The sequence below is a fragment of the Rhododendron vialii genome, chromosome 6a (genome assembly GCF_030253575.1).
Source record: "Rhododendron vialii isolate Sample 1 chromosome 6a, ASM3025357v1".
In the NCBI taxonomy this organism is placed as follows: Eukaryota; Viridiplantae; Streptophyta; class Magnoliopsida; order Ericales; family Ericaceae; genus Rhododendron; species Rhododendron vialii.
In genome coordinates this window covers 23,226,897-23,249,335 of record NC_080562.1, presented here as the reverse complement: position 1 = coordinate 23,249,335, position 22,439 = coordinate 23,226,897, and the positions used below count along the sequence as shown (strand labels likewise).

The 22,439-nt window shown below is 38.1% G+C and overlaps 2 protein-coding genes across 3 annotated transcripts; both read left to right on the top strand.

The window, feature by feature from the left end:
- The first annotated feature begins 721 nt into the window (after nt 1–721).
- LOC131329881 (serine/threonine-protein kinase MPS1) lies at nt 722–11,280 on the top strand. The gene is given in 7 exon segments (XM_058363296.1): nt 722–1,119; nt 4,094–4,498; nt 4,703–5,703; nt 6,968–7,168; nt 9,637–9,798; nt 10,252–10,770; nt 10,773–11,280. Coding segments are annotated over 7 exon segments (2,595 nt in total). The 5' UTR covers nt 722–911; the 3' UTR covers nt 10,872–11,280.
- A 6,508-nt stretch (nt 11,281–17,788) lies between these two features.
- LOC131329826 (phosphatidylinositol 4-phosphate 5-kinase 1-like) lies at nt 17,789–22,142 on the top strand. 2 transcript variants are annotated; one of them, XM_058363202.1, is made up of 9 exons: nt 17,791–18,182; nt 18,258–19,141; nt 19,224–19,388; nt 19,541–19,706; nt 19,903–20,013; nt 20,112–20,305; nt 20,423–20,553; nt 20,642–20,735; nt 21,392–22,142. In XM_058363202.1, the coding sequence occupies exons 1-9, from the start codon at nt 18,093–18,095 to the stop codon at nt 21,699–21,701; spliced, it is 2,145 nt and encodes a 714-aa protein (XP_058219185.1). In that variant the 5' UTR covers nt 17,791–18,092; the 3' UTR covers nt 21,702–22,142. The 2 variants fall into 2 exon arrangements, with proteins under 2 accessions (XP_058219184.1, XP_058219185.1); XM_058363201.1 differs by having other exon boundaries at nt 17,789–19,141.
- The last annotated feature ends 297 nt before the right edge of the window (nt 22,143–22,439 follow it).

The following is a 22,439-nucleotide window of genomic DNA, read 5'->3' as shown; positions in this document are numbered from 1 at the left end:
TGTTAAATTATGAAGCTAAAAGTTTAATCTTTTAACCTTATATTAGACACATACATTGAATTTTTTCGTTAAAAATATAGTGCCTCATTTTTAGAATTCGCTTTAGACCTCCAAAATCTCAGGACCGGCCCTGCGTGCCCGTGTCGTGCTGTGTCCGTGCCGTGCCGTGCTAGAACCGTGTCGTGCCGTGACTCGTGCCCAATCCCACTTCCGTGTCGTGCCCGTCTAAGATTGTGTCGTATCGTGCCGTCCCGTACCAAGCCAACTTCCGTGTCGTGCCCGTGTCGTTCCCCCTCACTTCCATGCCCGTACCGTGCAGCGTGCCCGTGCCGTGCCGTGCCGTGCCGTGTTTGGCTAGAACCATGTCGTGACTCGTGCCCCATCCCACTTCCGTGCCGTGCCCGTCTAAGACCGTGCCGTGCCAGGCCAACTTCCGTGCTGTGCCCGTGTCGTTCCCGCTCACTTCCGTGCCCGTGCCCGTGCCGTGCCGCGTGCCCACTAAGACTGTGCCATTCCCATGCCATGCCATGCCATGATTATTCCGTGCCCGTGTCGTGCCGTGCCGCCTTCAAACGTGCCGTGCCCGTGCCGACCATTTTACACCTCTATATGTTGGAATGTCGTTAGGGGTTGGGCTAAATTCGATGGGTTGTCTAACTGTCCGGCCCAAAACGTGGCAGTGTTTAGGTGATTGGGGATACTCGGTATAACTGAGTTGACCAGGGCCCAAAAACAGTGAGGAGCGCCAACAAGCAGTTCAAATTCTCTCTCTCTCTCTCTCTCTCTCTCTCTCTCTCTCTGCTGCTGTATCTTCAGTTTCCCATGGGTAAAGTAACCATTTCCGCCTCCTCTCTCGCACTCTTCCTCTAAAAATTTGTTTGCGGTATCAGAGATGCCTCTGAGATCTGTCGATGGAGGAGGAGGCTGACCTTTATGCCCCGCCTGTGCCGCCGCCACCATCTTCATCCACCGATAACAATCTCCTCCGTCCGATCAACCACGATTTCCATCACTCCCTCACCTCAACGACGTCGTCCTCTTCTTCTTCCTCCTTCTCCTCTTCTTCCCCGCGCTTCATCCGCCATGTCCAAGCAGCCTTCAAGCGCCACCGTCCTCTCGGTATCTCTCTTTCTCTCTCTACATATATATGTATCAATATACACACATGTATAGATATCCATTGTTTCTCTTTATTTGATCGTTCATAGCTAAATTGAGAAAGTAATGACTTGTTCGAACTAGGATATCAGATTTAGGTTTCCTTAATATGTCGCTGTTTAGGTTTCATTGTATGTTAATGGAAGTAAAATTAGGGCTTTTATAGCTCTTCATTCCATTAAGATGTGGAAATTCTGTTTGTTTCCACTCTTTCCGTTGTATGTTAATGAAAGTAAAATTAGCGCTTCTGAAAACTGAAATTACTGGTTTGTTTCAAAGATGCTTCTAGGCTCCAGGTGTAGGTTCCATGAAAGTAAATTCCTTGTGTTTCTGGTTCCAAAATGCGCTAACTGCTAGAATGGAAGTGTTTTGGATTTGCTTTCTCTCTTTGGTCCAGTTTGAATGAAACATTTCACACTTAACTCTAATTGTGTTTTAAATCCAGAAGACTCTCACACCTATTGCATAAAATATAGTTGCCCAACTTTCTATTAAACATGTTTTTATGGTTTGAAGTAAAAGCTCCAAAGCACTTTACTCTTCTTCAAAGTGGGGGCTAGTTGGAATTTTTTGAAAAAAAGAAACTAAATCTATTGAGCTTGTCCAACTTGGTTAATTATAACCTCTAAAACTGGTATACGAACCTGGCTAGTGCCAGCCTCTCTACTCATAGCTTGGCTTTGTGTTGGATGCTTTAACTTAGTCTTCAATACTAGGCTTTTGAAGGCTTTAGGATAAGACTCTCTTGATTGCCATGTTGATGGTGCCTTAAATGCAACTTGTATTTTTGTTTTGAAAATAGTTGTCAAAGGCACGCCTAGGTCCAAGGCCAGGCCAGGCGCACCCCCAGCGCCTCACTGACCCCCACGTGAGGCGACTTGAAAAAGGCGAGCAAAAAACGCAAAAAAACGCGCTTCTTTCAAATTGATAAAAAAGGCATGCTTTCTTTCAAAAAAGCGCGTTTTTTAAGAAAACACACAAAAAAGCGAGTTTTTTTTCTTCAAAAAGCGCACTGCGCACATAACACAATTATTTTCAGAAATAATTATTTTTTGCATAGATGTGCCTCTCTTCAAAAAGGTGCTCGCCTTGTGCCTCTCGCCTCAGGCCCAAAAGAACTTTGCACCTCGGTGCGCCTTTCGCCCTTGACAACTATGGTTGTGAATCGTGTGTCCGTGTATTATGGATCCTCTGCTTACCTCTCCACAAGTGAGTTAGGATGTATTATGGATCCTTTGCTTACCTCTCCACGAGTGAGTCAGGAGTCACATTTGCTGGGTAGTGTTTAAGATTCTCCCTGATTGGTTAATTATAACCTCTAAAACTAGTGTATGAGCCTGAGCGACCTATCTACTCATAGCCAATTGGTTTTGAGTTGGATGATTTAACTATTTCAATTACGAACGACATGTGTGATCCATTGTGGGAGACATGCCTTTCATTATAGTAAGTTTATTTGTAAATATATGAAGATGGAGAGTGATCGATGTGTAGGATTCACCCGTGAGCATGTGCATATAGTGTATAACACTATGTATTTGGGGCTCTAATAATACTCGTTCCATGAATAATACTCCCTTCGTCCCAATTTGTTTGCTCACTATGAAAAATTTCCCAATTTAATAGGGCTGTCCAAGAAAGCCGAAAACCATGAAACCGGCCTGGACCAAACCGATCCGTGCTTTTTGGATTTTGTTCGTGGATTAGTGGTCCGGACATGGATTCAAAAATTAAAAAACCATGAGATACGGATTAGGATTGGACTTTCATTTCAAAACCGTGGATTAACCGAACCGGACCGTGAGATATTTAAAAAAATATAAATATATATATGTGTGTGTGTGTGTGTGTGCGCGCGCGCGCGCGTGCGCGCGTAATGTTTATAAATAATTATAACTTTACTACTTGTTATGAATTTTTTGAACAATTTCACATTAATGCGACAATATATAAAAAATGTGGTTGCTGCCTTTTATTTGGTTGCTACCTTGCTTGTATCTGAATTCTGGACCGGAACTAACTTGCTCGAATGTTATCTAAACTGTGAAACCATCAAGGCTGCAAACAATTATTAGTTATTACATTCCATAACACTAATAAGTGTTTGCACTTTGCATTTTTAGTTGGCAGTAGCATCATTTTATTTTTATAGAAGGAAATCCGTGGATAAAACCGAGACCAAACCGTGAGACTTTTGGATTAGGATTGGATTGCATTTTTTAAAAATCGTGATATACGGATTAGGATTGGATTCATAGGAATCCGATCCGGAAAGTGGACAGCCCTAATCAAGAATTTAATGAGTCAACGTCAAAACCTTTAAAAGTGTACATATTTCCAAATTTACCCTTCAAAAGTGAAAATGAGTAACTTACATCAATTCAAAAGTGAAAAAGAGTGGAAAGGGTAAAATTTGTAATTTGCAAAGTCTTTGTCGCTAAGTGAGCGAACATTTTTGGGACAGCCCAAAATGGAATACTAAACAAAGAAATTGAGACGAAGGGAGTACTATTTTATGGATTTTATTGGACAAATTGGTTCAGGACTCTTCCATATCCTCCCAGTGGACTCTTCTGAGCATTTGGGTTGTATCTTGGAGCTGGTGTACTCTATTTGAACCTTCGCATGGGGATGGTTATCCACTTTAGGGGGGTGACAACCAACTTGTACTGGCTATTTCTTTCCTACTTGATGCTATTTTCATTCTCCCTATCACCTACGATTATTGATGAAACTGATGTTTCATGTTGTAACTTTGGGGGAATAATGAGGTGGGATGAGGATTGGACAGGGATTGGTAACTAATAGGGTTATAATAAAGAAGTTCTTATTCCAGCCCCTGGTTTTATTTGCTCTGGATTAGGTTAATAGCTTTTGAACTCAGACATTGGGCTTCTTTCAAGTTTTCTAACATTCCATGATGACGATTTTTCAGGTACAATGCAGTCAAATAGCATAAGGCCGAGGCGTATGTTGGTTCCACAAAGAGAAGCATCAAAAAGCTCAGCATCAAATCTGGGTCCTACAGTGGATCCCAGGAAGACCGAAGAGGAACTTCTTGGCAATAATTCTATTGCACGAACGGTGAATACAGGTCCTGTCATGTGTGAAACTCAATTAGACGCATCAACGACACTGCCTTTCACATGTGGCACCAATACAAACACCTGTGAAGACAATATCAAACCTTTTGATATAAAGAGAGACCAACCCAGAAACTTTGCTGATTACAAAAGCAACGAGACAGTTACTTCAGTGCTTGTAGAATCTCAACATGTTCCGATGGTTGATGGTCAGAAGAAGGTCCAGTTTTCATTGAGAAGCAATTCCAGATCTCGGGGTAATAAATTGCTTACTTGTTTATTTTAGAAATTATGTTGCTAGACTGAACACATTTTAGTTGCTTTGTGTGAGACCTTCAGAAAAAAGTTATGAAGGCTTGGAATTCTGCATAATTGTGCGCACTACTTAACAATTGGCAAATTAGCTCGAAAACTGCTCCACAACAATTTTGTTCTCTCTCCCAATGATTTTTTCATTGCAGGGGCCGATGACCTCATGGCCTCTGGAACAGACAGCTTATTGTCTCATATGGGTTCACTTGCATTGACAGAAATGGTATGGGATGGGAGCAATCAACCAGAGGCTGTAACTGTCATCAGTCATGACTTAAAGCCTCAGAAGTTTCACAGCATAGAAGCAGATGAAAGTTTGAGGTCTGATCAGCCAAATTCTTCTTTCTTGGCGAAAAGAGCACCGGAGGTTCAGGATCAGATGCATCAATTCAGAAACTTTTTACACGGTGACTTGAACCACCCCGTGACTCAATCGTCAGTTGTTGGTTCATCTTGCGCTACGACAACTGTAGTCAATTCAGCTTCTGCTCCCATCATCAATTCAATGACATACTGTCTGCATCCTTCTGAAAACATGGTGTCTAACATGCCTGTAGCACCTATGCGAGATTGCAATGTGAATCCTAAAGAAATGCCACAAGAAAATATGGCTCAACCTTCTTGTAATTCATGCAAGCGCACCACTTTTGACACTCAAATCGAAGTTAAGGAGTATGACATGACAAAGGAGCTGCAAGGCAGAGGGCCCGAGGAACGTGACTTTCGAAAAGATTGTGCCAATCTAGATGACAATCCTAACAATGGGAAAGAGCATGAATGTGGTGTTTCCGACTTACAATCTCAGCCCTCCTTGTCCAAAAACCCATCTTCAGATATGAAGGCAGAGCCATCTAAATCAGAAACACAAGAAAAAGTTGCAAGTGGTAAGGCGGCACCTCGTAAAAGAAATTCTGATTCTGACCTGTTTATTAAAGTTAATGGGAAGCTCTATCAGAGGCTTGGGAAGATAGGTAGTGGGGGAAGTAGTGAGGTCCATAAAGTCATTTCATCAGATTGCACAATCTATGCCCTGAAGAAAATCAAGCTCAAAGGCCGCGATTATGCAACAGCGTTTGGGTTTTGTCAGGAAATGGAATACCTAAACAAGCTGAAGGGAAAAAACAACATTATACAACTAATTGACTATGAGGTACACACTTTAGACATCAAATTGTCTTGTAGGGAATTTTGATTCATCCATGTGTCGTAGTTATGTCGACTTTATTGCCTTGCAACCCACTGTTTAGGTTACGTTGGGAAGAATGATTTTTATTCTGGTCAACTTGGAATATGAATATATCAACTGTTCTCTAAAGTTAATAGTCTGAAAAGCTTACTGCCAAACAATATCTTGCTGTACAATGTGAATATAATACAGACAATTTAAATGCCGTACTAGAATTATGGATTGGTTTTAAAGTCTTTATTGGGGTAGAAAATTACCGATTCATATTTTTGTGCTGAAGTTTTATCAACCCACCTTTCTTGGTCAAGTGCACATGTAATTCAATTGAAGTCCTAAGCTACTTGTCTCTTGATATTCCATTTCACTGCCGTTGTTGCTTAAAGAAAATGCCACAACTAGAACTCAAAATAAAAAAGAATTTGTTTTGATATGGAGAAAGAGTAGTGGTGAGAAACCCAGTCTCTCCTGAGTAATCAAATAGGAATAAAAAGAAACCCAATTCTCTAAATTTATGGGAGTCTTTCGGTAAAATTCTAACCATAAAGCCAAAACCAGTTTTTGAACAAACGATAAAAACTATTGCGGGGTCAATTGTTAAGACTTTCCGTTCATGGATAAGGGTAAATCATAGTCATACGGATGAGAGACCAAAATAGGCCCCAATTATTGCTATTGCATTTGAAGGGATGTCTTGGGCTAGGCTTCTACTCTTACCTAACGTACTGATTGGTTAAGAGTGCTACTCTAGCCTCACCTACGGAATGCTTGGTTTCCTATGGGCAGAATATCTTGGTTGCATAAGATTTCAGAGGAATGAAACCTGTGTCTTTGCCATTGACGTAAGGAACGAGGTTTTTGGTAAATCAGAACAAATTGAGATAAAACCTTGTAGTATACTAGTATCTCTCCCATGGAAGACATAACATTTAGCTGTTCTTCCCTGTTGATCAATAGCTGAGCCTAACTTGTACCAGGGTCTATTGGCTCATTTTAAGTTTTACTAGTCTTCAAAAATTCTTTTGTTGAACTATCTGAGCTTGAACAGCCTAAACCGCAGCTTGTTTCAGCTAACCTTGTTTGCATGTATCGACCAACCTACTAAGCAAACTGAATGACAACAATCTTGTTTTCTTGAAGTTCATGTGTCTCATCAAGTATGATGTATTAGTTTCATCTTTATCTACTATAGTAGTTTACCATGTATTTCTCACATTCATTTCCTTCTTAGGTGACAGATAAGACTTTGCTGAAGGAAGTATTGAATGGTTGCATGAGTGACAAGGATAGAAGAGTCAAAGAAGATGGATATATTTACATGGTGCTTGAATATGGAGAAATTGATTTAGCGCACATGTTGTCCCAGAAATGGAGGGAACTGGATTCAACTAATTCTACTATAGATGAGAACTGGCTGCGGTTTTATTGGCAGGTTCTCTACTCTAGCAATTTCATTTTGCTTTTCTTCCCCTGTGTCAATTGTTTACCAGCATTGGTCATATGCTCGTCTTTTCTGTTTCATCTCATTGCTTTAAATTTTTGTGTGTACACATCCCTGAGTGCCTGAGCTCAAGGCTGGACAACCATGTGTGCTAACCTTAGCTTTCCTAGCCCGATTCTGAGAGGAATGGTTCATGAGGACGCGCCATTGAGCCACATGTCATCTCATGAGATGGCTCAGCATCAATTGACTTACCATGTGGCAGTGCAGGATAGATGGACCTAACCTCTGTAAAATAATACTGGATGATGTGCTAAATACTACTCCCTCAGTCCCATTTTGTTTGTACTTTTTTGATGTTTGTATCAGTTTTCAATCGCTTATATCTTCCAACATGAATCTCCAAATGTATGCAATATGGATCTTGTTTGATAGTTCTCGATTAGGTCAATAATACAAAGTTTTCAAATTTATGAAAAACATTATATATTGAAACACATAAACGTTTAAAGAACGGCACGAATAACAAAAATGGACAAACAAAATGGGATGGAAGGAGTATGTATGTGGCTACAAGGACCTGTGCAGAAAATTGATATGTCTATGACTACAAAGTGCAGTTCCCTCCACCTACGCAGTAGCAGCAGACACTTTTGGAACGTGGACACCCTCGGACACGTGAAAAGTATGAAATTAGTTTTCATTCACTAATACATGGGGACACAAACTGGATGTGTGCGGGAACATGTGCTCAGTATGCTGAGAGACACTGTAAGGATAGATGAGGTGCCACCTTCAGGACACACTTCCTTTAAAGGAATAACGTCTCTTATTAAATGTCCACTAAATGAATATGTGCATTTTCAAACCTCCAAAAAATGTAGAATATTTTTTTTTATATTTGTTTGTACTAAAAACTAAAAAAATTATATATATAAATATAGTTTTTGGGAGTTTGAAAATGCATGTATTGACATCTAAAAGGGGATGGAGGCAGTATAAAATAAAGGAAAGTAAGGTACTCCTTGTCCTTGATAGGACTAGATAAAAAAAAAGTTAAATATTTGGAAAGAGAAAGAGATAAATGTTGTATCCCACTTTCTTGCCTTCTAATAACCGTTGTCTTCTTGACCTCATGATTTGATGAAATATACTTTATGGTGCTAGGAATCCCTTTTTGAGTCGAGGTTTTTTGGAATGCTAGTTTTACGACTTTGTTAAAACTCTGGTACCCTTAGCCAATAGTGGCCATGTGATATTAACAAATAATTGCCTTCTACGTAATAGGCTTGTTAATGGTTATATACTGGCTGTATTCCTCTATGTGAATTAGGACACCATTTAGCTGTCTTATACGTTCTCTGTCCCCATTTAACGGTCCCTTGTTCTATTCTAACCGGATAAAAAATGATTTATATTTCTAAATCGGTTATAAATTTATATGCAATATGGATCTTATTTGATAGAGCTCAATTAGTTCTATAAGCAATGTTTTCAAAATCACAAAATACATTATACATTACAAGATATAAGCAATTGAAAAGTGGCACGAACTCCCAAAAAGGATCGTTAAATGGGGACGGAGGGAGTAATTTTCATTATTGATCACATTCTTTTTCGTTGATCTATGATCTGGAACTAATTGTCAAACAAATCATAGGAATGCATAAATGTTTCACTTCAAAATTCTCCATGAAGGTTACTGGTTATGGTACAGCCTCGAAGTTGGTTCTTGTTGAGGAAGGTCTAGAGCGTTGTATTTGCTGGAGGTTAACAGAACCATAATCTTATGTTGTTTTGGAGGTCACGGTTAACTATAGTAACACATTTAGACCATGCTCATTCCAGTTGGTTGTTGGCTTGCTATTTTCCAAGTTAATTTGGCTGTGTAATGTTCCAACATGAGCTGAGTTTGGAAATATTTCATAAAGCTAATACGTTTAATATCCTGCTATACGTGCAAGTGTAAAATAATTTAGTAAAGTTGATGCTGGACCTGGTTGAACAAGTCTTGTAAGTTTTGTTTACCTAATATTAGTTTATTTGTTAAGAGAACCAACCTGGTTAAATTATTACTTGTTCTAGTCTTTTAGATGCCATGAACTACATAAAAATAATATTGAACTTGTGCAAGAATTGGAATTTTTTGGCTTGAAGATTTTGTATTATTTCCAATTACTATTGAGGAAGAATGTTATTATCCATCCTGATGAAAAACTTAAGAACCTTAGACAGGAAGAAAGACAAGTAGAAATAGAAACAATATATGGTTAAGCTCTTGCATTGATTTTCCTTATCTGTAAAATTAATCAAGCCTTCTCTAGAAAATTATGTTGTTTCTTTAGATCCCTTTGTTGTTTCTTTAGATCTCAATTAGCCTTACAGTAGGGGAACTTGTTAAGTCTGTGGGCAAAATAAGTTAATCCTGGTGATTACTCCCCTTGTTTAACATTTTGCAGCAAGTACTTCTAGCTGTCAACACCATACATGAGGAACGTATTGTGCACTCAGACTTAAAGCCCGCCAATTTTCTTCTGGTCAGAGGCTCATTGAAGCTAATAGACTTTGGTATTGCCAAAGCTATAATGAGTGACACAACCAATATTCAACGGGATTCACAGGTACCAAAGCCTTTTGTAATTTCTTATACTTAAAATTACTTTATTAGATACAATTTGTCAAGCAACCATTCAAATTACATCAAGATGCTCATAAAATTTGTCCCTATTCTCGGTTTGTCTGGGAATTTCAATGTTTTGGGGATGTGTTTTGATTCATATTAAAGGATATTGTTTCCTTATTTGCTCCCAGTTTTTCTTTTCACTTTAGCTCTGGAAAGTTACAAACTTTTTTTCTGTGACTTTTTAAAATGAACAACATATTTGGGACATCGCAAGAATATGGAATGGGGGAGTAAGTTGTAACAGATTCGTTTTCAGTTTGATTAAGGGAACAAGCACTTGGGAAAGCTAATGTGGCATGTCATGATTGGTCACATGATACAGGAGCCTAGTTTACTTCATGAAGCTTCTGGTTTAGCTTTGTGCATATTTTTAATAATGAATTTAGTGCAGGTGGGTACGTTGAGCTACATGTCTCCTGAAGCATTCATGTGCAATGAAACGGATGCCAATGGAAACACTATAAAGTGTGGTCGTCCATCGGATATCTGGTCACTTGGTTGCATCCTTTACCAAATGGTATATGGAAGAACACCCTTTTCGGAATACAAGACTTTTTGGGCCAAGTTCAAGGTCATAACTGACCCAAATCATGAAATCAAATATGAACCGGTTTCCAATCCTTGGCTTCTTGATCTTATGAAGAAGTGCCTTGCATGGGACCGGAATGAAAGGTGGAGGATCCCTCAGTTACTTCAACACCCTTTTTTGGTTCCACGAATCCCAGCTCAATTGTGCCCCCCTCAAGAACAAAGCTGTAAATTGCTTCAGTTGATCGCTGGATCTTGTGCAAATAACCAGAAAACTATGATCCTGTGTAATCAGCTCCAGGAATTACTGAGCTACCACCCCAGCCCGGAAATAGTATTGCACGCATCAATTTCACGAGATGAACAGCGTAAATTGCTTTGTAAAATGTCAAATATTTGCTTTCAACTCCAGGAACAGTTAGCAGAATAAGCAAAAGATTGGATACAGATATCATTGGATCAACTGAGCGAAACTTCGGGTAGCCAATTATCTATGTTGAGAAGTGGTTGCTGTCTGGAAGGAAGTTAGCTTATTCACTCTCATTTGTAGTGTTTTCTGCGACCACTTCTTCTGAACCCGTCAAAACAATGGAACGTATACACCTTGGCTTGTAGCGTTAATCTGCCATTTCTCGGGTCATTGGTTGCATCTGATGATACTTGTAATTCCTTGGCTTAGCATTCTCTGTGGTCAGTGGAAATAAGTTTCATATGAAATTGACATTTATGTAGTGGAAGTTAACCATGTAGAATTCCCCTGACAAATGTGCTGCCAGGAGTTACAGAATATTTTGAGTCAATGTTGATATGTTGTACCAGATAGGTGTATTATTGTGTCGGAAAATCGCTGCGTATCAGCATAATGTAACGTTGCACATAGCATTTGGCAAGAGTTTTTTTGAGAGTTGTTTTGGTGATCATTGTATTGTATGATTCACAGGGAATACTAGGTCTTATGATCTGTTTATGACGAATTTGATTATCAAATGCACTGAAAAAGAATTGAACATGAGACGATGTTCAAACGCAGACACATCCTTTCCAGTCCGTGTATGTCATGCCATGCCTACAGAACAGTAGTTGCTGGAAGACAATTGGTATTGGTTAGTTAACACCGGTGGAAGCATGTAATGAGGATATTGCTCGGGACCCTCCATATCGCCGCCCTTATTCGTCCTAAATCTTCTTCAGATGTTTTTTTTCGTTATTAGTTTTCGTAAACTTATTACTATTTAGCTTTTCATTTTGATTTTTGGGATTAAGCATTTTTTAACGTAAAAAATCAGAACTAAAAAAATGCATACTGAAGTTGAAAAAAATTCGTGTAGAATGATACTAATGAATAGTAGAGCTGTAGCTGAGTCAAGCTTTGTCGAACTCGGTTTGAGCCTTAACGAGCTGAGTTTAATCATTTACAAAACGAGCCTCTTTAATATCCTCTCTTAACAAACCGAGCTTTTTTTCAAACGAGCTAAGCTCCACTCGACTCGTTTACTAAACGAGCTGAAAACTCAAGCTCAAGCTCTTCTTGTTTACTAAACGACCCGACCTGACCATTAACGAGCCGATCTAGTAAGTTGCTTGGTTCATTTGTAGCCCTACTAATGAGTAATGACAAAAAAGACTTGAGTTTTGTATTTTTGTGTGTAGAAATTAGATTCTGTCAGCCACACGTGAAAACCATGGGGTTTCCACTACCCATGTGGGCTCCACCATGTATTTGTTGTTGTAATTTGAATTTTGGAGGGCCTGCAGAGTACAAATTTCCTTTTGAATGGAGTTCGTGGGTATTAGATTGAGGTTGTAAATGTTCGGAGTAACTCAAATTTCTTTTTGGGTGGAGTTCATGGGTATTAGATTGAGGTTAGAAATGTCCCGAGCAACTCAAGCCCATTCTAGCAGGTAAATAACTTTTGATTTTTTGTTTAATTTTTTACCCATCTCATGGACGCGAATAGAAAAAATAAAATAAATTTAGTACTGTAAAAAACTAACAAAAGTTCAAGAGTAGTAAAAAATAAAAAGCCTACCTAATTTGATCTTCAAAGTTTTTTGTTAATTTCAATAATCATGAACATTACCTTCTGATCTGGCCAATGAATTCAATATTCAATTTCCCCACCTGAAAACACTTGGACAACACATTTACTATTACTCAATATTTTATAGCCTCTTGTTGAAAAATCCATGTCTGGGTGATTATCATATCTCGTCCAATAGGAGTACAATAATCCACTAACTAAGTGGGCCACCCCACGCTAATCTAGGTCCATGCCTTTATGAATCATCATGTAACTCAATTTCCAATGCCAAAAAAATGAAACTACTACTATAAATAACCACACTTGGGCCAAGCCAGAAAACTGAATCAACTATCAAGGTAACCCTTTGTTAGTCAACTTGTATTTGAATTTTTTTTCATTTAATTACTGGGAAAAAAATATACAGAAATGCTAGGGACAAAGAAAATTTACCTCGAAAGTACCCCGAAAAGATCAACTAATAGTTGATATTCACTTTGATGTGTGTGACATAATCATCAAAGTGATTCTCAACCATTGATTGTTGTTTTCGAGGTACTTTCGGGGTAAGTTTTCTTTGTACCTAGCATTTCCCAAAAACATATTCCGGGCTTACATATATAACAAGTTCGGATCAAGAGGCGGATGAGCTTGCACAACTTTCCTATCTACTATTCCAATTTGTAATTCAATTGTAATAGTTTTTTTCTCTTGAACACTATAAATTTATATAAGTTTGTATGTTCGATATCTCTTTGAACAATCCAACACCCGTTCAACCAAGAGTTTTTGGGAAATAATTGTATTTTTAGCAATACTTTATGTTTTTGTATTCCTATTTTGTTTTTATACTAGAGAAGGATGCACGAGATTATATGCCACAATGAAATATAAATGAAGATATCTCAATAATTGAATAGGTTGATAGAAAATATATGCAACAATGTTTTTGGTATCATTTTTTACAATTTTGAAATAATAAAATTAATATCTCCTGGTCATGCACGGACTAGTTTTTATTTATTGTTCACCCACGACTTTAAAAATTCTGCGTTTGTTCCTGATTACCAAAACAAAAAAAATTCTCGATTGAAAATTTCCTCATAATTCAATGCCTATTTTCACTAATTTTGCAATCACCCACGAAAAGAATTCCGCATGGGGATTCGTTAATTACGCGAAACGTCAAACCTTGGATATCATTATAAAAAACTTACCTACCAAAAGAATAATAAAGGATCAACTACTATAATTAAAGATCCTCAAGAAGAGAAGACCCAACCAACATGTCAAGTGCAGAATCAAAGACATTTGGAGAAACTTGTTTTCAAAAGAAACGCCAAATGTGAAAAACACATTTTGTAGGAAGGAAAATTTTGAAATCAGCCCAATGAATTGATAATAGTAAGTATGTGAATGGGTGTATAAAGTACACAGGAATATATATTTTCTTTGTCTTCTAGTGTGTTTATCTTCAGCCCAGAGAGTTGACAATAGCAAGACCATTGTAAAAAAAGGAAAATGTGTCAAGTTAGGAGATATATTGTTGAATTCTAATGCCCTAATTTGAAAGATTCTCTATTTTCAATCCATGTTTGGAACTTGTGGAAAAGAAGAAAAATGAAAAGATACATTTTTTTTGTCTTTTGTTTGGTTAGAGAGGAAAAAATGGCAAAATAACCGGGTTTCAAGAATAGTACTTAAAATTTTCTCTCGAGAAATGCTAGATGCAAAGAAAATTTACTCAGAAAGTATCCCAAAAAAACAATTAGTAATTGAGATTCACTTTGATAATTGGGTCACACACATTAAAGTGAATCTCAACCACTAGTTGCTGTATTCGGGGTACTTTCGGGATAAATTTTCTTTGTCCCTTGCATTTTCCTTTTCTCCCATTTTCCTTCTTAATCTCTCCGTCCTGGTTTGTTTGTCCCATTTTTTGACTTTTTGAGAGCATTTAACCTCTCAAAGGATTTTTTATAATTTTCAATTCGTAATGATTTTAATATGCAATATGGATCTTGTATGATAGATCTTAGTTAGTTTTATTATGCAAAACCTTCAAAGTCATAAAAAAATATTATAAAATGTAAGATATAAGTATATTTTTGAAAGACACGAATTTTGACAATTAAACAAATAAATTAGGACAAAAGGAGTATTTTTCATTCTCTTCCCTCATTTTACACAAATTCCAAACAAAGCATTACAGAGAACATGGTTGAGAGAGAGAGAGAGAGAGAACACTTTGAACTGAAATGAAAAAGAACCGTCAAACCTTGGACGACTCGGCTGGACCAGGGACCACAGTTGGGGGATTCCGTCATAAAATGATGAAACAAGAATACAGTTAGGACAAAGTGCAGCGTATATAGGCATCATAGCTGGTTTGGTTATATTTACGATCATAGAAAATCTTCCCAAGGCATTAGATATCTTTGTATTGTTTTGTTTTGTTGTATTTTTTTTTTGGTTATTGTAATTATAATTTTTTTGTTTTTTAATAAAAATGGAATGATCTTGTTCGGTAAAAAAAATATATCAAAATGCCGGCACTGCCCATTGACTCCTTGCACAAAACGCGACAAAAAAAAAAAAAAAACAAAAACAAAAGTTGCTATGAGTAGATACGGAAGATTACATATTTTGAGTGCAATTTTATTCACCTTCTTTTAAAAAGGGTGAACATTATCCTATCTCTTATTGGTTGAAATGGCATGGACCCCACCACAAAGTGATGTCATGTTTACCATGCAGTACATTTTTTAGTAAGTATGACATCATTTTGTGGTGGGATCTATATTATTTTAACCAATAAAAATGAGGGTAATATTCACCCTCTTAAGTGGAGGGTGAATAAAACTCAACTCACATATTCCGCATACATGTGACCTTTGGAACACATATCGGTCCTATAAAAGCTACTCAATTTGTTCAAAATATTTTGTCCTAAAATTAAGGCTAGAATTTTGAAGCAAATTTTGATATATATATATATATATATATATATATATATATATATATATATATATATATTCTAAATGTCCTTACCAATATTTGATCGAGCTGATTTTTCAAAAAATCCTAAACAAAAAATATCTTGAACAAAATGAGTTGCTCCGGTCAGTTTTGTGAAACCCGATACGGATCTCATAGTCATATATGTGTTGCGGGGTAGCCATGCTAGGACTAGGGCTGCAAACGAACCAAGCCGCTCGAGAGCGGCTTGTAACTCGGCTCGTTAGTGGTTCGTTCAAGCTCGGCTCGGAAGTTAAACAAATGAGCTCAAACCGATTTTTTCAGCTTGTGTCGTAAACGAGCCGAGCTTGAGTTAGGATGAGCTTGGCTCGAGTCAACTCGCGAGCCGGGGTATATACACTTAAGTTTAGGATTTTTATTATTATTTCATAATTTTTTCTTTCTGTTTTCACTTTCCAGTCAACCAATGGAGGCGAGAGCACACGGACACTAGTACACCCCCGCTCCATAGAAAAATGAAAGATATATACATTCACAATCAAAATATTTGTGGTTGTATTAGGCCTATGTGAAGATATATATACATTTAGGCATATCCGTTGAGGCTCGTGAACAAGCTCGAGTCAAGCCAAGGCCCGCTCGGCTCGAGCTCGATTTGTTAAGTTTTCACTGAGCTCGAGCTCGGATTTGTTAAAAACTTAATAAACAAGTTTGAACACGGTAAAATTCGGCTCGACTCGTTTGCAGTCCTAGCTAGGACCACTCATGGAATCACCACAAATGTCCACCCCATGCCATGTGGGGCCTAATTCGGACTCCACAAAAATATAGAAAATACTCATGAATTTTAAAATAATTATTTATAGAATGCTATAAAATAATTATTTATAGAATGCTATAAAAAATCAGTTTTAACGCATATGTTACAGTTTCGCTCTTACAAAATTTAAAAATATACCTATCAATATTTGTTGGAAGACTTAAAAATTCATCCTTATTGTCCTTTTCACTTATGAATTCATCCTGTCCTTTTTAGTAACTTATAATTTCATCCTTCTCATACTTTTAATACCAATATTGCCCTTTGAGTATTGTTAATTGTATATATTTATATATTTTAAACCATATATGTAATACAAGCTTTTCAATTTCATGGTAAATTATTTGTAACATTTACCATGAAATATGTCTGTACGTTTCTATCATTTCATGGTTAATTATTTGGACCATTTACCATGAAACTATTTCATGGTTAATTATAGGTCAAAAATTTTAGGATGAAATCATAAGTAATTTGCATCTCAAAATTCTTGTCTAGATAGGCCGAGAATTTTAGGATGTAATCATAAGTATTTTACATCCCAAAATTCTTGTCTATATAGGCCAAAAATTTTAGGATGTAGTCATAAGTAATTTACATCCCAAAATTCTTGTCTATATAGGCTTAGAATTTTAGAATGAAATCATAAGTAATTTACATCCCAAAATTCTTATCTATATAGGCCGAGAATTTTTGGATGAAATCATAAATAATTTACATCCCGAAATTATTGTCCATATAAGTCGAGAATTTTAGAATGAAATCATAAGTAATTTACATCCCAAAATTCTTGTCTATATAGGCCAAGAATTTTAGGATGAAATCATAAGTAATTTAAATCCCGAAATTTTTGTCTATATAGGCCAAGAATTTTAGGATGAAATCATAAGTAATTTACATCCCGAAATTCTTGTCTATATAGGTCGAGAATTTTAGGATGTAATCATAAGTAATTAACCATATAATGTCATGATAATTTAACCATGTAACGGTTTAAAGATGTCATGTTATATATATTTTTTATGGTAATTTAGCCATGTTCCGTTGGCCTACTCAAAGAATGAAGAAAAAATGCAAAGATGTGGTCTACTTATCATGTTATATTCTTAAAAATATTCCTAAAAATATCGATTCCTCAAATACGTTCCATGATAGAAAAAAAGTAATCAATCATATTAAAATTTATCAAATCCCATTGAATTTGGAAAACAATCCAATCTCACTAAATTGGGAAAACAATATAACATAATATATGTATATAATAGTGAAAATGGTAAAAAAGGTAATTCACACACTAAAAGGATAAAATCATAAGTATGAAAAAAAAGCGGGATGAATTCTTACATGACATAGATAAAGATGATGAATATTTAAATATTTCATATTTGTTAGAGCTAATTATTTTACAAAAACCTCATAAATAATTATTTTAAATTTATATTAAGTATTTTTCTGTATTTTTTGGAGTCACTCTAAGCTCACACAACGCGCGGTGGACATGCGTGGTCTCAGTACTATTACTTTCTCTCTTCAATCACCGCTTTATCCCCGCTCCCCACCCCTCTCTTTCTCTCACGCTCTCTCTCTCTCTCTTTCTTCAATTTTCAGTTACCCTTGACTGTTTCAATTTTCTCTCTCTACTTTACTCTCTCTCTCTCTCTCTATAGCTATTCCTTGCGCTTCCCCTCCTCTTCTCGCTTCTGGGATTCCTTTACCCTCTCGCAAGAACTCAACACAAAGACCAAGGCTAGACGGACATACACACAGAAATACACATACATATACAGAGAGAGAGAGAGAGAGAAATGCTGGTGGAAAAAGGGGTTACCCGGTCGTTCCCGGCGATATAATTAGGAGATACAGAAAACAGTATTCCAAAAAAAAATGCTAGAGCCGGTGATGTTATTTGATGAGGAGAAAAAGAAACCCGAAGAGAGAGACACAGGGATAACAACAGACAGCAACAAAACAGTTGTCCTCCTCGTCGGCCGCAGCAGATCCCAAGCCCTAACCAAAAGAGTCACACCCACCACCATCACCACCGCAGAGAAGCTGATCCTCGGCCGCAGCAGATCCCAAGCCCTAACCAAAAGAGTCACACCCACCACCATCACCACCGCAGAGAAGCTGCTGCCGAACGGGGATCTGTACGTCGGGAGCTTCTCGGGCACCGTGCCCAACGGATCGGGCAAGTACCTCTGGTCCGACGGGTGCATGTACGTCGGGGACTGGAAGCGAGGCAAAGCCCACGGCAAGGGAAAGTTTTCGTGGCCCTCGGGTGCCACCTTCGAGGGGGACTTCAAGTCGGGTCGGATGGACGGGTCCGGCACCTTCACCGGACCCGACGGCGACACCTACTCCGGATCCTGGTCGTCCGACCGCAAGCACGGGCAAGGCAAGAAACGCTACGCCAACGGCGACTCCTACGACGGCTCCTGGCGACGGAACGCCCAGGACGGCCGAGGCCGTTACGTCTGGCGGAACGGAAACGAGTACGTTGGGGAGTGGCGTAACGGCATTATTCACGGCAGGGGAATCCTCATTTGGGCCAACGGGAATGAATACCATGGGAACTGGGATAACGGAGTCCCCAGAGGCCAAGGGGTGTTCAATGGAAACAGTAGTAACCTAACGGGAAATACGAAGAAGAGATCTTCGGTGGATGGCGGGTCAAAGGGGAGCTTGTTGGTGGGTCCAAGGATTTGCATTTGGGATTCGGATGGAGAGGCGGGGGACATTACCTGTGAGATAGTGGATAATGTGAAGGCTGCGTCCTTGTTCTATAATAAGATGTTTGATTTTGATGGTACGAGTCAGTTTCGAAGGAGTTCTTGTTGTCTTATTAATGGGGGTGAGATGAAGAGACCGGGGCAGACGATATCCAAGGGTCACAAGAATTACGATTTGATGCTCAATCTCCAACTGGGTATTAGGTAAATTCATCACCAAATGGGATTTGTTGATTCATTGGTTAAGGGGTGTTGATTTTTTTGTATTGGTGGTGACTACTTGTAGGTATTCAGTGGGGAAGTATGCTTCGATTGTACGCGAGATTAAGCCCGGTGATTTTGATCCTAAGGAGAAGTTCTGGACTAGGTTCCCTACGGAAGGGTCAAAGACAACTCCGCCCCATCAGTCAGGGGATTTCAAGTGGAAAGATTATTGCCCCATGGTGTTTAGGTAATGAGTTAACTCAAAATGCACGGTTATTATTATGTTCGATTTAAGAGTCACATGTTTCTGAAATTGCATATGTATTGCAATTATGTTGATTCATACTATTAGAATTTAGTGTGATGGGTGTGATTAGCGATTTGGTTTTGGTTATTCAGACACTTGAGGGAGCTATTTCAAGTTGATCCTGCTGACTACATGCTAGCTATTTGTGGAAATGCCGCTCTTAGGGAGCTTTCTTCTCCTGGGAAGAGTGGAAGCTTCTTTTACCTGACTCAGGACGATAGGTTTATGATCAAAACAGTCAAGAAATCCGAAGTCAAGGTTAGTTGCCTATCTCTTTGGCTCCTGTCTTGTGAGATTTTGGAAAAGAGTTCATGTGTAATTGTTATCACTGTACAAGTAGCAAAGATTTTATGGTTTGTTTTGTTGTTTCCATCTGACTTTCTTATTTTAGTAGAACTTGAAAATGGGGCTTCACTAGGTTTAGATATCGTAATGCTTTTGTGTCCATCTTTAGGTGCTTATTAAGATGCTTCCAAGTTACCATCAGCATGTATGCCAGTACAAGAATTCCCTTGTCACAAAATTCTTCGGGGTACACTGTGTCAAACCAATAGGCGGTTTGAAGGTATGTGGAGAGACATTAAATGCAAATTGTTTTGTAGTCAGTTTTTCTCTGGATCCTAACTTATGCCTTTCTAACTACATTCCATGTTTGGAAATTAGACTAGATTTATTGTGATGGGCAACTTGTTCTGCTCGGATTATCGAATCCATAGAAGATTCGATCTTAAAGGATCCTCCCATGGCCGCACGACAGATAAGCTTAAAAGGGAGATTGACGAAACCACAACCCTTAAGGACCTGGATCTCGACTTTGTGTTTCGCCTCCAAACCAACTGGTTCCAAGAACTTATCAAGTTAGTTTTATGCGCTTTAGTTTTTTCCAGTGCATTTGATTTCTTGTTTTTCATTTACTTTGGCCTCTCTATTTCATGCTGGGATGCTTATTATAATTTATATGCTCTAATCTGTAGACAAATTGACCGAGACTGCCAGTTTTTGGAAGGAGAAAGGATCATGGATTACAGTCTGTTAGTTGGTATTCACTTCCGTGAAGACAATGCTGGCGATAAGATGGGTCTATCACCATTTTTGTTGCGAACTGGTATTTTAATCATATTATCTCAAAGTGATTGTCATATCCTCCCAAAGCTAGAGCAAGGTTGTCGAACTTAAGGTGTTTGAAATTTCAGGCAAGAAAGGTTCATTTCAAAATGAGAAGTTCATGCGCGGATGCCGTTTCCTTGACGCAGAGCTACAAGACATTGATAGGGTTCTCACTGGCCGGTATGTTTGTTTCCCTCTTTATCATCTTCTACTCGGTGCTAATCGCGAATTCATGCTATAGAACTTGAAACATTGACCAAATATACTCATAGACATCTGTGAATTTCAAATATGTTATTTTCCCTCAGCCATTTATTGGAAAACATATTCTGTTTGAGTCTTATCTTTCTGATAAGAATGGCATTAAGGCCAACAATAATGTGGTCAGTTGATTCGGTTATGTTAGTTGCAATAATTAAAAGTATCCCAATATTTTTATGTTAGTTCAGAGGACGGCAGCTGTTTGTGGGACATTCACAGGATTTGTCCTAATCCCTTCCTTCCTGAGATAAGGAATAGTCCATATTCTACAGTTTGTACTGCAAATTCCATTCAGATATTTGACTAGGCAATGTCCAAATGGCCATGTAATTCCTGCTTTCAAATAAAATTCGTAATTAGAATGCACCTCCTATAACTGATTCCCGTAATGGTTCCATAGTTCTATGAAATTCGAAAGCATATGCTACTTGAGTTTTTCGGTAGTTTGGGGTCCCCGGGAAAGTAATCCCATGTGGATATTGATCCGTGTGATTTGTAATTTTACTTGTCACCCTTTAAATGCTCGTAATTCAATATATTTGTTGAATTTGAATGTAAACGTATTTTTCTATCAGGAAAACCTTGATAAGGTTGGGAGCCAACATGCCGGCAAGAGCAGAGCGGATGGTTCGAAAGAGCGACTTCGACCAATATACGGCAGGCGGATTTACTCATTCAGCCCTTTCACGCGGATGTGAAACCTATGAAGTTGTCCTCTACTTTGGGATCATCGACATTTTGCAAGACTACGATATTAGCAAGAAGTTAGAGCATGCTTACAAATCCTTACAAGCCGATCCGACCTCAATCTCTGCTGTTGATCCGAAGCTTTACTCCAAGAGGTTTCGCGACTTCATTGGGAGAATCTTTGTGGAAGAGAGGTAGCAGTTAAAAGAGGAAAAAATAGAATAGAATTGGGACTCGAGGATTCAAAGATTCACTGGTTGAATCTGACTCCTACTCTTTCCAAGCAAAAACACGTTTGGAATTTTTTCTGGCTCAGATCAAGGCGTTGGCGCGTTCGGTCCGCAATGTTGGCTGAATTTTTGTGGAATCAGCCATCTTGTGGATGAATCATTGGTTTTTGTATAGTTATGTGATGAGGGAGAGCAGGATCATTATTTCTTCTTCCCTTTTTTTTTTTTTTTTCTCATTATTTGTTATAATCAAACATGAGAAGGTTTGAAAGGTAGGTCCGGGGAACACAGTAGCTGAAGTGTTTCCCACTTAGAAGATTCAAAATGGGGAAGGTGGCTTGGAATAAATGTACAGATTATGCAGATAAAAGGATAGACAATTTTTCAAATTCCGGATTTTTTGGGGATACTTTCAGAGTTGTTTTAGGAAAATGATTTTTGCACTTCCCTTTTATTAATTTGCCCTTTTATTAATTTGCCGTCATTTTCTTGTTTTATTCTCATGAAATGACCTAATTGCCGTGTACAAGTTGAAAGTGTATTAACAAGTAAGGATAATTTTGTAATTTCACGTGAAAATGACAAAAAAAAAAAAAGAGAGTGCGAGAAGATAAAAAAGGGGTGAAAATTATTTCCCTTTGTTTTATTGTGAAATTCTGTAATCTGTCTCTTGTCAGTTATTACGAGAGAGAGAGAGAGAGAGAGA

Excerpts from the sequence above, each read along its gene's own strand:
- LOC131329826 (XM_058363201.1), top strand. The coding sequence starts at position 18,093 with ATGCTAGAGCCGGTGATGTTATTTGATGAGGAGAAAAAGAAACCCGAA. Across the intron at positions 20,306-20,422 it reads TGGTTCCAAGAACTTATCAA|ACAAATTGACCGAGACTGCC; the intron begins GTTAGTTTTATG and ends TCTAATCTGTAG. Across the intron at positions 20,554-20,641 it reads ACCATTTTTGTTGCGAACTG|GCAAGAAAGGTTCATTTCAA; the intron begins GTATTTTAATCA and ends TTGAAATTTCAG.